At 32.0% G+C, this 15340-nt stretch overlaps 2 protein-coding genes across 2 annotated transcripts; one reads left to right on the forward strand and one right to left on the reverse strand.

The window, feature by feature from the left end:
- Window positions 1-572: 572 nt before the first annotated feature.
- Window positions 573-1593, forward strand: LOC133284806 (late embryogenesis abundant protein At1g64065-like). Its single transcript, XM_061481910.1, has one exon. It carries the CDS (start codon window positions 640-642, stop codon window positions 1309-1311), a length of 672 nt encoding a protein of 223 aa, XP_061337894.1. The 5' UTR covers window positions 573-639; the 3' UTR covers window positions 1312-1593.
- Window positions 1594-7592: 5999 nt separating this feature from the next.
- On the reverse strand, window positions 7593-9024 carry LOC133284777 (probable membrane-associated kinase regulator 2). The gene is made up of 2 exons (XM_061481855.1): window positions 7914-9024; window positions 7593-7783 (listed from the first exon to the last, which is right to left on the reverse strand). Exons 1-2 carry the CDS (start codon window positions 9022-9024, stop codon window positions 7674-7676), a joined length of 1221 nt encoding a protein of 406 aa, XP_061337839.1. The 3' UTR covers window positions 7593-7673.
- Between the last annotated feature and the right edge of the window lie 6316 nt (window positions 9025-15340).

Here is a 15340-nt window from a genome sequence, read left to right on the forward strand (position 1 = left end):
TCTGAATTTGGTCACTTGAATTCGACTTCCATCTCTTCCGCAGTGTTAAAATCTTATTTTTCGAAAGCCCGGTCTTTCATGACCAAATCAAATAAATATATTTAATTGTGAGAATCACAACCGGTGAAATTCAATAAGATAGTGGGATAGACATGGCCCCTAATTTAATATCGTTAATAACAATATTTGCTAATATCTTATTCTAAACTTCATATTCATATATTGTAATGATGAGGCCGGATAAATCGTTTCCAGCACGACTATTTCTTGATTCATTCCACATTCACTTGTCTTAAATTATTATCTCCATTGTAAAAGACAATCTAAACATAATTTAATCATTCCATTCCCGTTAATTCAAGCAATGTAACCAATTTATTCAACAGTCAAGCCGTGCCATTAGTGGAAACGCGTAAAGGAAAACATCAAACATAGACCGCTGACTCCATGATTAAAGTTGAAGGTCAAGCAAGACACTGAGCTGTCATTATCAGCGTGCAGAATCAACCATTTCGAAACATTAATAAGGAAATGGACCTAAGTACCCAATAACTAATAAACCATAATGTATAGAAGCAGAAGAAGACCACCAAAGTAAACTAGATTCATTCCCCACAACGTTACCACCACAAATCAGGTATGGCTCAGAGTCAGAGGGAGCAGGTCAAGCCCTTAGCTCCATTCATACCATCCTCTCACTTCAGCATCCAAGAACATCAACAAAACATTAACTCCGAGCATCAAATCATTCGCATAAGAAAGTTCGTACGGTGCTGTGGATGTGTCACTGCCCTTGTTTTAATATTTGTAGTCATAATAATAGTCCTTGCCTTCACCGTCTACAATGTCCAAGATCCCGAGGTGAGAATGAACGGGGTTACCCTTCTCAACGGAACTCTCGCAAACGGTGCTACCAATAACATTACACTTGTTGCTGATGTCTCTGTGAAGAATAAAAACGCCTTCACGTTCAGGTTTGGAAACACCACCACATCTGTTTACTATGATGGAACAGGAATAGGTGAGGGTACAACACCACCGGGTAAGGCAAAGGCAAGAAGGACGATGAGGTTCAACGTGACGATGGAGATTATGGCGAAGAAGCTTTTGGCTAACCCAAGCTTGAAGAGCGACCTGATCATCGATCAAGCTTTGAATATAAGCAGCTATACTATGATAGATGGTAAGGTCAAAATACTTAATATGTTTAAGAGGAAGGTTGTGGTTGAGTTGAATTGCACAATTCAATACAACATCACCACTGGTTTAGTCACACATGGTGACAATTGCCTAGGAATCGTTGACATTTAGGTTTCATCTAATTAAGGATTCATTTCTTGCAATATTCCTTGTGAAACCTGATAGTATAGTTTTGTATCGTAGAGCAAATCTCTACACCCCAAAAAAAAACACACACACACACACAACAATAGTGAATATATTAGAGTTTGTTTCATAAAAACTCAATGGAAATGTTTCACCTACACTGAACAATTCGCTCTTTGATTATATTTGGTCATGGATGATTTAAATTTTATGTTAGCAACATTTGTTAACTAAGATTTTACTCAGCGTTAATCAGTTAAAAATTCTCCTACCAAATTACATATCTTTAGTACAATCGGAGTGTGTACTGCTTAAATAAAAATAGAAAGAAAAAAAAAAGTTGATTCATATGACTTCAATCGTAATGGGTAGAATAAATATAATTTTTTCCCCTATCTTTAGTCATTGATATGCCTAATCTCCTGTGTTACCGAAATAGCAAAGATATTTTGTTAGCAAATATTGGAAAAGATGTGCTAACTACTATCTTAAATTATTATTTTTTGAAATATATGTATTGATTGCGTATTTTTGATCCGGATACGGTAAAGGATATAAAACTCTCTCCTAGAGTATTTCTTCCATAATCAAACTTTCGACCTTAAAATTCAAACAATCACTTTTAACCACCAACACCCATTGGATCTTAAATTAATTTCCAAGCAAGTCAACTTGCATACTTTCTCCCCAACTCAAGCTCGAAGGAGCACGATTCATTCGCTTTTTTACATTAATTATTGAACGGGTTGTTGTTCCTCCTTCTCTCTATAAAGAAGTAATATTGCTCTAATTAAGTAACTGGGATCATCTGTATACTTTAGGACTTGTTTGGTGTTATGTATAAGACCTTATTCTATAAGTTTATATTATACGTTATGAGATTTTTAATTTTTTAGTGTGATCATTATATAGTATAAGTTTATACTGCGGGATCTCTTTATATATTAAAATGATGTATAAATTAATCAGGCCTATAGAGATGAGATTAGGCCTGATGAGAGGTTGATGTATAAATCAGTGCAATTTTCAAAAATTAATATATTATTTTAATATTAATATATTAAAATAAAAAATAATTTTTCAATATATAATTTTTTAAAATATTGAAGATTTTTATTTTTATAAAAATTAACATATTTTTTGAACACACTGATCAATAGATTTCTATAAAAATTAATATCATACGACATATTTGGAATAATTATATAAATTTTTTATTAAAAGTTATTTTTGTCAAAAATATTTATTTTTATCCTATATAGTATTATATAGTGCATTACCATACATTGGATGATATTATCTTATATAATATGTTATCTTATACAATACTATGTCAAATGTCGGATAATATTAAAATTTAATCAGATCTTATACTATTAATATCATATACAATATAATCACACTTTCAATTTCCAAAGCAGTTACGTGGCCCGTGATTTATTTCGAACAAAAACAATAGTGGCAAAGGAACAGAGGTAATTAATAGTGGGGTGTGCCATTTATGCATAATGTTTGCATTCAGCTGAGATTTGATCGATAACAAATAATCCATATAACTACGAACTTTAACGAGATGCGAAGAAGACGAGCATAAAGGCGATAATGATCAAATTGTTACTGTTTATACAATTTATTACCAGAATGTCATGATACTGAAAATTTTTACCAAAGTATCACGTCAGCAATCTTGCTGCACTGCGTAGCGTTTTACGGTTTACCACGTGACAGGACCTCGTTGGCCACATAACTAACTGCGTAGTGCAGCGAGTTTACGTGTTAGAAAAGTTCCACATAGACTAGCTATGCAGCACAGCGCGTTAATGAGGTGTCAGAAATTTTTCACGTAGACTAGCTATGAAGCATAGCTAGTTTAACACGTGTCAGAAAAGTTACACGTAGACTAGCTATGCAGCATAGCGCCTTACAGACGTGTCAACCACGGTGGCAGCGGTTGGCAGCCACGTAGACTCGCTGCACTGCGCAGCTAGTTACGTGGCCAACGATGTCCTGCCACGTGGCAAAACGTAAAACGCCATGCACTGCAGTAAGATTGCTGACGTGGCACTTTGGTAAAAAATTTCAAGGTCTGACATTCTGGTAATAAATTGTATAAACAGTGACAATTTGGTCGTTGTCTCAGCATAAGGGTCAAGGGAGACCACGTGGAAAGATTTGGGCACAACTTAGGGGTAGAGGAGAAAAAAAAATTAATCCGAAAATCCTGATTTCCAAGATTATGCTGGGGAAGTCAGTTTACTAAAAATGTTATCAAAAAATTATTTGGTTGCTAAAAATATTTCTCGGTAAAAAAGTCAGTTTTGACCAAGAAAGTCCCAAAAAATAAGTTAAATTTGTCCAAGAAACCGGATTCAGCAAATACCACCTACTTTGTGGTATTTTTTTATGGTACTTTGACTTTATTTTGTATTACAATGAAAATGCTGGACAAACTGAAATTATGGAGAAATTTTTGCAACACGTCTACCAAATGCAGGTTAATTGGAATTCAAAATGAATTTTTTCAGGATTCTAAAAAATATACACCTACCAAACACCCCCTTTACTTCAAAATTCAAATTGAATCCCAGCCTATGTAAATTAGGAAATTTTTTCCAATAAATTTTGTACCTTAGTTTGAGGATGGGACTTTACCATTGAACAGGAAAATGTTCAGAAAAATATCTCCACTAAAATTATGTACAAAAACTACAATTTTAAGGAGAATCTGAAAATAAGGAATAACATAAAATAGTGCAGGTATGATGTATCTTCATTTAACAACTACTTTTGAAAGAGTTGGATGCATTATATGATATTTGTTTCAATAAAACAAAACAAAGGTCGCGTTTCCAAGCTCAAAGTATCCTCGGTGAGAGGGAACTTACTAATAAATCTCTTGCCCCCAAGCTATTAGAAGAATTGGTTGCGTGACATTAGGGTATGTTTGATTGTGTTCTGATTTTTTTTTTTAAATTGTTTTATAAAATAGTTATGGAAACAGTTATTTTATATATTTTTTAATTTTTGAAAGTTAAAAATCAAAACAGAAAACAAAACTCAGACATGTTCCCTAAATTTGATTCTAAAAAAAAAAAAAAGCAGTTATAGTTTTCAAAACAGTTTTTATAAAACAGGCCTTACCAAACGAGTTTTTTTGTTTTTTTGTTCTGAAAACCTAAAAAACTGTTTAAAAACAACAATCAAACACAGTCATGATCACTTTTTTTTGTTCTTTCCATATCCATATTTTCAACCGGAAATTTCTTGTTGTAGTTCCTCCTCAGGTTTTTTTTTTTTTTTTAGAGTAGAATCAATTACTCTTTCGGTTTTAAAATAATTATTAATTTAAGATTTTGTACAAAACTTAAGAAAATCATTAAAAATATTAATTTATAAATTTATAAATATATCTAACTATATCACTCTCTTATTTCATTTATCATATCTCATCTCATTTAATAAAAATATCAAAAGATGAAGATAAATTTTTTAAAAAAAATAAACTGACGGATAATTTAAAATACACTACAACTTTTAAAATCACAATTATTCGAAAGCTCCTTTTCCCCAATAGAACCTTCGGGAAAATACATGTAAACATCATGAGAATTTCTTTACTTTAGAAACAAGTTAACCGTCGAAAGTCAGATTATATACACATATTCTCTTCTTCGCCATCCACAAGACTTGAAACCGGCTAAAACACGTTGCTTTGATTAAACTCTATGAAATAACCAGTTTTGGATTTATTATAATCTAATCTAATCTAGATTGTTGTTAAGTTGTCCCCCTCATAGGAAATTGAAGACAAACTTCAATTGCATTCACAACCTACAAGCTGTAGGAGAAATGTGGGGAAACAATTGGGTTCTCTTGTAAATCAAGATCATGGGCCCCGAAAAACCAAACAAGAAGATCCACGCAAATGTAAACTTGTGGGGCCACTGGGAGATAGAAAAGGATGCATTTTCGAAGGACAAGTAGAGTTATTTTGTGGGGGCAAAAAATGTGGCACAAAAGGACAAATTGAATCTTCCCCCACACTTTGATTCATGACACACAAACCCGATGCACCAACATTAAACAAAACAGTCGGCATCGTTTTCAATACTCCAAAAAATTCATGGTGGAGTATCGATTCTGAATGTTACATGCATACACAGTATGCTCGGTGTGAAAATAAATTAACCTGAGTAATAGCATAATGAAAAACATAATAATAACATAATCTGTTGCCACATGTTATTACAGGTACACAAAACATTGTTTGGAGTATGCCAAACACTTTATTTATTTATTTTTAATAAATCATATGTATCCTTTGCGGGAGGTAATTCTATTCGAGACGGATCCACAATTAAATTTTAAAATCCCTTTCAAAGATGATAGGATCGAATACATGCTTTTATTCCTAAATGCTCAGCTACCATACGCTAAGTGAACTACCATGGTTTGGCATATGTAACACCTTCAAAACAGCCACAAGCTTCACCAAATCTTTTGGAGAGCCAAACCGCACACAGAATTGCAGAAAGGGAAAATATGGCTCTTGCATTTTGCACCTCCAACCCTTCCCTAACCCCTTATCTTTACTCGCTTGTCCTTTTTTCTTAAATTTGGGGTTACAACTTACAAGAACTCACTTGTTGTCTTAGTCAAATATGCAATTTTCCTCTCTTTTCCCAAAAGAAAATCTTACTTTCACTGCTCATGTCCCTATCTTTCCCACATCTCTGACCGCATTTTCCGTTCTCCCGAGTAACTATGATACTCCAAATTATTAAAAGCTTCAAACTTTATCAAATCTACATCAATGATTATAAATTGAAACAAATACTTTTTGTTTCTTTTTTAAAAAAATAAAATAAAATCAACAAGCACCGGATTCCCGAGGAAAACACTGCAAGAGCAAAAAAAAAAAACAATCAATTAGACAAAAATAGAGGATTAATGAAACCTAATCTCACTAGCACTGCTACTAAAGCAATTTTCACATAAGGATCACGAACCTTTTTTTAAAATAAAATGTTAAAAGTTTTTATACATGGGTAATATTAATTAATTAATTTTTTATTTTAAAATTAGTTAGGTTAATGGGTATTTCAAATCTGTTATTTTGATTAGTTCACTGTGATCATGTTGACTGAAACTTATAACAATATAGGCTTTAGTATAACCTGATTTTGATGATGGATAAACCTTGTAAACACACTCTTTTTGATATCTGGTTTAGTCTCCTCTTTAACCTAGTTATATTAAGATTAAGGGCTTATCTAGTCTCATGTTGTATGAGAGAAGAAATCTCATATTATAGATACATAATGGTAGGACCCACCATCTAAAAAATAAAAAAGAAAGAAAAGAAAAACATTGCATGGTTATCGAAGGGTGTGTAGAAAAAAAAACTTACCTCATGTATGACACGAGAATAGTTTTTCCCTAAGATTAAACCTCATAAACAATCATGCTCTCGTTGCACTGAGACTATCACTCTCGAAATAAGTCATAGAAAGAAAAACTTAAGTGCATCAAGTTGCTTCCGCTTTATGATAGTCTAAGGTATCCACATTTACACATTTAATTATAGAAAAATAGTAGTCTCCGTCGTAGGAGAGTACTATCTTATATCATAAACACTTCAATAATTGTGATGTCTTTTTTCTATTTTATTATTTTTTTGCAGTCATCCCTACCACTTTATTTTTTAGGAAATATTTTTCTAATTTTGTTGGAAATTTAGAGATAGTTATCTCATGTTATACACTCATCGAATTTTGTGACAACTTTTTTTATTTCTTTTTTCTTTTGTTTTAAAGTATAGATCCCACATATTTATCTTACACACGTAAGAGAAGTATCTCAAGATTAGTATTTTGCATAAAACATATTCTCTCTTGCAACAGTAGAAAAGCCGTTAATCATACACAATAAATTTTAGATCTTTCAACTCTCACAAGTACTGCTACTAAAGCAATTTTCACAGAAGGATCACGGACCTGTTTGTTCAAAAGTGGTGCCACCCCGATACACAGAAAATATCTGATACTTCTTTCACTTTCTCGGAAAGAAGAGCTTTACAATATAGATAAAAACTCAGTACAAGGAAAAAAGAGCCACAGGCAGAGAGCTAAATGCCAAACGAGCTTCATTCATTCCTCCTAAAACAACCATTATAACTTTGCACCTACCTTCCTTCCAAAATCTAAAATCCTGCTAATGACTCTAAAGCATTAACATTTTCCTTTGTACAGAATGCACATGTGACGTTTGAAAATAGAACTCATTTGTTGCGTTTTTCACAGTAATGCAAGGGGTTATAATTTATTTAAATTAAAAGACAACGAAAATCATATCTCAAAGGCGTCTTTGCTTTCATTTGTAGATTTTCTTGACAATTGAGGGGATATCTCGTGCAATGGATCACTCACAGACCGCGGCAGCTGCGAAGACTGGCATTCTGATTCAATTTCAACAGAACAAATAAATTAAAGTAAAATTCTTCAACCAACACGATTTAATATTACCTGATAAAAAAAAAAATTCAAAAGTATAATAAATAAATAATAACAATAATAATCAAAACTAACCTCTGGAGGCATTGAAGGACCTCTTGCAGTGCAAAATGGCACCTTGAATCCCATCCTGTTGCTGCAGCAGCGAATCATCACGCCGCCGCGAAGATACTAACGGCGCCGTCGACGACGCCGAACGGCTCTTGCCCAAATGCTTGCACACATCTCGTAGCCCCGCAGGCAGAGGCAGAGGCAGATTCCCCTGTTTCTGATTCTGATTCTGATTCTGATTCTGACCCTTCACTTCTGCTTCCGTCTGAGCCTTCTCCGCCACCGCTTTCGCCGGCGACGGAGCAGATTTACCTGACCCGGTAGAGGCTATGTTGAGCTGGCCAGAAAACCTTAGCTTCTCCGCATACCTCCGAGAAACCTTTACGTAGAGAGGCTTAACCTTTTTCAAGTACTTTTGCATCACTTCCTTTGAGAAACGTTTCTCTTCAGAAGGTGACTGAGACTGTGACTGTGATTCCTCTGTGTTCTGGTTGTGGGGGGCTTTGTTAGCTGAAACACTTGTTCCACCTCCTCCTCCTCCTCTTGAGCTGTTATCTCTGGTGAACAAGGACACAATGGGGACTTCTTCAACCTTGAATTTCACCGTGAAAAGCTTTCTCTGTTGCTGCTTCGGATTTGAAGAAACAGAGTCAGAGCCGTTTGACTTGGATTTCTTAAGTCCCAACCTGAAAACACGGAACTTGGTGGCAGATTTCAACAATGACGCAGCTTTGGAGTTTGGTTCGGAGGAATTGAGAACAGGTTCCAACTGCACCACCTTTCCTTTGAAGAAAAGATCATCCGAAGGTGAGAGCGAGAGGTTAGGGTCGCTACGGTCATTGCTTGAAGGGGAAAGCGTAAACTTGAACTCGTCGTCGTCTTCTTCATGATCTTCATCTTCACTGTGGTTGGCGTTTGGATTTTCATTTACATGAGAATCATTAGCTGCTGCTGCTTCTTCTTCTTCTTCTTCGTCGGGTACAGTAAATTCTAAGTCGAAGAAAGGGCCTTCATCATCGTCGGTTTCAACCTCGGCGGAGAGGATAGAGGTGGAGGTGGCATCTGGGGCGGGGGCGGAGGGAGGTGGGAGTGGACCACCCCCTTTCCAGTATTTGAGCAAGCTAAAAGCTTCCATGGTTGGGAGAGCCAGTGAGTATAGAATAGTATAATAATATACAATGAAAACAAAAACTGAAATGCTTTTTAGAGAAAGAGAAGCAAGTTTTTGAGGGCAAAGTAATGGGCTTTGGTGTTTGGTCAATGGAGGTAGCAGTAACTGTAAGTAAGTGAGTAAAGATGAGAGAGAGAGAGAGAGAGATGTGTTTTTGGGTATGCTATTATTTTGTCAGTTTCCTTGGTTGCAGGTTAGTCATGTGAGACCAGTCAGATTAAAAAGCCAACACAGTAAGCAATATAGTAAATTCTATCTCATCTTTTTTCACATAAAAAATTTCATTTTTTTTTTTTACTTTTTAATATTAGGTTTTACCTGACTTTTTTATATAATATAAGATAATTATTTTTATGTAAATGAAAGTAATATTCCTCTTCATTAATGGGAAAAGCTTCTCTCCCGACGATCAAGGACAAAATTATCTATTAAGCCCAAAATCAAAGTTATATTATTTTCGGATTAAAAATTAATATAATTTTAAAATAAATTAAAATTATAGCGATACAATTTTTTAATCCAAAATAATATTATTTTAGACTCATTAAAAATAAAGTATCTTTGTTGATTAGAAATAAATTATCTCCATTTACCATAAATATACTAAACCCATATTCAAGTGATCATTTTAATTGAACATTTGAAAATTACTGTATAAATTATTTATAAAAAATAAAAGGAGGTAAATTTAAGATTATTAATATAAATTCTTACAAGGCTCACATTTTTTTATATTTAGGCTGCAGAGTGCAGACCTACCTACCTGCTACTAAATGGGGTCTGTCTTCCATTGCTCCATTGCATTGTACTATAATATACACACTATGGTGGTGTTACTGTTAACCCTCAATATCCAGAATTATATTTCTTGAGTTCACATGTGAAGAAAACTGCTTAGAGAAAATGGGGACCCTCGAGAGTGCAGGTGTCAAGAATAGAAAATGGGGATCCTCGAGAGTGCAGGTGTGAAGAATAGCAGAGGGGGGGAAAAGTGGAGCCCTTTACATAAGATGAGAGTTGAGAATTGAGATACCGGCGCAGCATTGAAGCATCTATACCAATTACGAAGCCAGTAGTGCAAAGTTCTAATCGAGAAACAAAACAATTTAAACAACCAAAATGTTATATTTATAAAAAAATTTACTTACAAATTATACTATCTTCTTTGAGAAAATATTATTTTCTCACAATAAAAAATAATATAATTTATAAAAAATTATTACAAAAAATTTGTAAAATATCCTGCGATATCATGCAACACGCCCTATCTTCTTTTTATTTATTTTTTATTGTGTGCTACTGATAGGAAATTGACCACATTTTGATATTGCTCCATTTTAGTTCAATAGTACTATGTGCTCTTGAACTAGAAAACAACATATAAGGATGTTGAGCTACTGAACCGGCATTTTTCTGGCACTGGTTTTCGTAATATATTAATGAAAGAAAGTTCGAGTACAATAATATATGTTTGAAAAAACATTATTTGAAAATTTTAAATTTTCCAAAATAGAAGTTATTCGAATAGTGTTGATTAAAATTAGTTTTAACCGTATAATTATAAAAAAAGGCATAACCTAATTTTTGAATTAGATTGTTAATAAATTAATATTATTTCAACCAAAAAAATAAACTAATATTATTTCAACCAAAAAAATAAATTAATATTAAAAATAAATATAAACAAATTGATAGTAAAATAATTGCTTCTCAATTTTAAATATATTTGGGTATTTCCTACATGATTATAATAATATTTTAAACTCTTGGTACTTTAATACGAAAAATTCTTTTTTCAACCCATTATTTTTAAATATCAATTTTCTCTGTTTCGAAAAAATAAGTATACCTTTAAAACATTTTAACTAAGATATTTATTTATTTTTATTTCTTCACTGGTTATCAACTATTTAATTAATTCCGTTCAAGTTCGCTTGGACCGATATAACTCCCAATTATTTGTCAATAGGGGTGTTAACGAGCTGAGCCGAGCCGAACTTTAGTCTTAACGGGTAGAGCTTGTGTTTAAATGTGCCAGACTGCCCTTAGCATGTTACTTGTTACGAATATAATATCAGTCTGTGGTCTGGCTCATTTACAAAAAGTAAAAGTCTTATTTAGCCGGTTTTAAAAAAATAAGACAATAAAAATTTATCCAAACAAAATATACAATCAACAGCACTAGTAATTCCATAAATTTAATATATATCCAAATAGCATAATATAAAATAAAATCATTTAAAAAGTCTGTTTAATTAATAAAATGGGATGAAATGAATTGAGAAGAGAGAGAAGGCTATCACAAGTAGTATAAAAAATAAAAAATAATATATTAGGCAAGTCTGAGAAGCTCTAAGGCCGAGCTTTTGAATTGAAGTCTGATGTCTTTTTATTAAACGAGTTTTTATACAAGTCCAAGCCTGGGTCCAACAATTAATTTTAGACATGTAAGCTCAGGTCTTCACGAGCCGAGCCAAAGACCCCTGTAAAACCCCTGGCTTGTTTAGCACCCCTATTTGCCAATAAATTTTTCACTCAAGCTTTATTTAATCTTTTATATTGGATGTTTTCTTTTCGGTTTTGAAAATTTTATATATTTTTACAAAGGGTTCATTTTTTATACGATCAATGTAAATAACTTATCTACATTCAGCTCAAAATGATGTCATTTTAAGGTAAAAATTAAGGTATTTTTATAATTATAATTTATTTATAATTTTTTAATTTTTCAATTCAAAACGACGTCATTTTAAGAGCAAATATAGATAAATTATTTAGTAGAAACATTAAAGCCTTTTACAAATGTTGCATATACTCCGTTATTCGTATATTTTAATAAGAGAAAAGTATTTGTCATTTTAAATGACAGAATTTTATGTTATTTTATATAAAATATTGTCCTTTTGGTACATAATTTATGATTTACTGATTTTTTACATTATATTTCTTTCATAAAATTAGAAAGAGAGAAAAGTGAAGGAGGAAGAAAATAAAAATCATCAATTATACAATAAAACAATGTCATTTCATTTATGATGACATAAAATTGTGTCATTTATAATCACAAACACTTTATCCTTTTAATTATCATTAGTCAATGTTATATTTAAAGAAGTTATCAAGTATTTAATTATTTTGAAATTTTCTAAAACTGCAATTGTGGTTCTCACACAGTTTCCAACAGACAACTCGTTCTTGTTTTATGATCCGGCGATCCGCTACCTCAACGCAGTAGTTTATTCCTTGATTCTCACAACCCTGTTAAAAAGTAGAGCAATAAACAGGGACAAGAAGTAAAAAAAATTAATAGCTCATTTGGATGCATAAGAGTTAGGTAAATGGGATAAAAATATGTGTTTAATATTTTTCAGTATTATATTTGTGTAGGATTTAAAATTTTAATTCTGTATTCGCTATAAAAAATATGTGATTTATAGAAAAATAAAAATGAAAATAAATTGACTCAGAAAAATCATTAATGATATTGATCTATATATTGTACCCAAAAAATACTCATTAATTCACTATTATAGGTTAAAATAACTTGATCACTTTTTATATGCGGTTACTTTAAGGTGGATCACTTTCTCAACTAGGAAAGAGACGACGTAGCGGCCGCAAGTGAAGTTGAACCTAAAATTAAAAATGGACATCACGTGCCACGCACATTGGTGAGTGGCCTTCGGCCAAACCTGAAATTCCAAAACCCAAATGCTTTTTCCAAATGAAGTTATTGTGTCCCCCTCATTGCTTTGACCTTTTTTTTTCTTTTTTTCTTTTTCCCCCGATTTCAAGTTTTCAACGCAAAGTTGTGTAATCTAAGCCATTGGTTAGTGTCAAGCAAAACAAGGAAGTATCCAACATATGATGCATCGATACCCTGGAAAAAGAAAATGACTGATTGCATGCTTTTGGTTTTTGGGGAACTGATGAAGGGAACTACTCGCCTTCTAATCTTAAATGTTAATCATGAGATGGGGTCATCCGTGTAAACTTCATGTGAATTTCATTTTGCTTCCCCTCCACTTATTCATTCGTATTAATCATAAGACGTAATTTTCATTGTTATTAGGTAAAAAATACATTGATAATTTTATATTTTATTTTTTTAATATATTTCCTCATACATGAGTCTTTTATGTTCTTATAATTTTATATTTTATTTCTCTATAACCTTTTATTTTATTTTAATTTATTATAAATTATTATATCGCTCTCAAGTCTCAAGAGGTTCAGATCCTAACAAGGAATATAATGTTAAGATATTTGCATTTGTTAAATACTATGTAGCACCGATACTGACACGGGACACGTGACACGATACGACACGACACGACACTCCGACACGTTAATTCTAAAAAATATTAGATTTCGACACGTTAGGATACGTTTTGATATTAAATAATATTTTTAATTTATGTAATATATATTATATTTAATACTCAATAATTTAACAAAAAAATGAATCTAAACTTATAATATTCATAAATTTTGCAAAGAAACATAAGATTTCCCAAATATTTATATTAAACTCAATAAAATGGTAATAGTAATCTAACGAATCTAATAGTTGGAACTAAAAACTCAATCCAATGTAATCTTTGAATCTTTTTTGAATTTCTATAATGCGTGTTGGAGTGTCGAGGAGTGTCGGAGTGTCCGAGAGTGTCGGACACGATACGTCAGAATTTTTGAAGTGTCGGTGCTTCATATATGGGTTAAGCAACTTTCAGAATTGAATTACAATGATGCAAAGAATATAAATTGTACAATCGGAACAAGAAATTTATTTAATTAGAATATATCAGGCTTGAATTTAAAATTTAGTATTCTTGCTACGAATTATTTCTGATTACCAAAAAAAAAAAAACTATTTCTACATTATATATATATATATATATATATATATATATATGAAAATGTTATATTTATAAATTTTTGTTTACAAACTACATTGTCTGACCGATCATACTTTAATCAAGAGTGTATGACCGGTTATGCTTAATGTAATTTGCAAAAAAAAATTATAAATGGATCCTTTCTCTCTCTATATATATATTATAATAATAATAATTACGATCATTTCTCAATTTTAGTCGTCAATACTATTCATATTTAAGGGCTCCGACTTATTAAATATTTAAGTCATTGAATCCAAATAAAATAATCATTAGGATTTTGTGTAAAATGTCTTATTGTTACACCAATATAAAAATAATATGTTATATATATTAACCCAAAATAACATCATTTTAGGATTTAAAAAATATTTTAATAAAATTTATAATAAAAAGTAAAGTATAATTTCGTGTTGCAGGGGCAAAATTAGTTAAACAAAAACAAAAACTTTTAGCATGTCATATCAACTATCAAGGATGTTTATCACGATGTAACCAAAAAAAAAAAAAAAGGATGTTTATCACGACCATATGGTGCAGACTATGGTAGTCATTAAACGAATTTATAATTTTTTCTCCTTCTCATCTATTCCCATATAACAAATCAGAAAAGGTTGGCAAATAATAAAAACAAAAAAGCAGACTTTCTAGTAACCATAAAAGACCACTATTTCCCCACCCAACAAACTATCAAACATGTAACGGATCCTAGTGAAAATGGGGATTTGTACAGAAAAACATCGTTTTCTTTAAGCATGAAACAAGTAAAAAGAATAATATTTTCATTGATTTCCACATACTGTGTTCTTTTTAAAGAATGAGCTTCATTGGGCATTGATATGTAAAAGGGCGATGGTCCTGCATGCTATGTCTCCTAACTTTTCTAAAGTTTCTTACTATTTCAAAAGCAAATCCCTTTTTATTCCATCCATTTTTAATTTAGCTAATTATAATTGGAAATTCAAATGCCAGTCAAACACCCTACAGTAGTCTACCGCATCCCAAAATGTAATAGGCTTAGAGTGCTTTAAAGTCGAGTCAAAAGAACAAGTAAATGTATGTGAAAAATTGCAACTTAAATAGTTCTATATAATTAAAAAAAAATGATTTGGCTATGCCTATATTAATCAGTGTTTTTAAAATTGAATCGGCAGACCGATTTGCTCGAAAATTGATCCAATTCTAATAATGGACCGGATATATCATTGACTTTTTATCGACATAGTAGTGAATCGCGATTCAACCGCATTAATTGGTACCAATTTTTATACTTAAACCGATTTTGAAAAAAATATTTCTTATGTTGCATCCACTTGGATTCAATTTTGTGTCTCATGAGGATGTTAATCAACTACTTACCAGTGGGCTATAATTGATTGTTG

Source organism: Gastrolobium bilobum, unplaced genomic scaffold (assembly GCF_033153095.1).
Source record: "Gastrolobium bilobum isolate Gb01-03AN ecotype WA unplaced genomic scaffold, APGP_CSIRO_Gbil_v1 utg27505, whole genome shotgun sequence".
NCBI classification, from domain to species: domain Eukaryota; kingdom Viridiplantae; phylum Streptophyta; class Magnoliopsida; order Fabales; family Fabaceae; genus Gastrolobium; species Gastrolobium bilobum.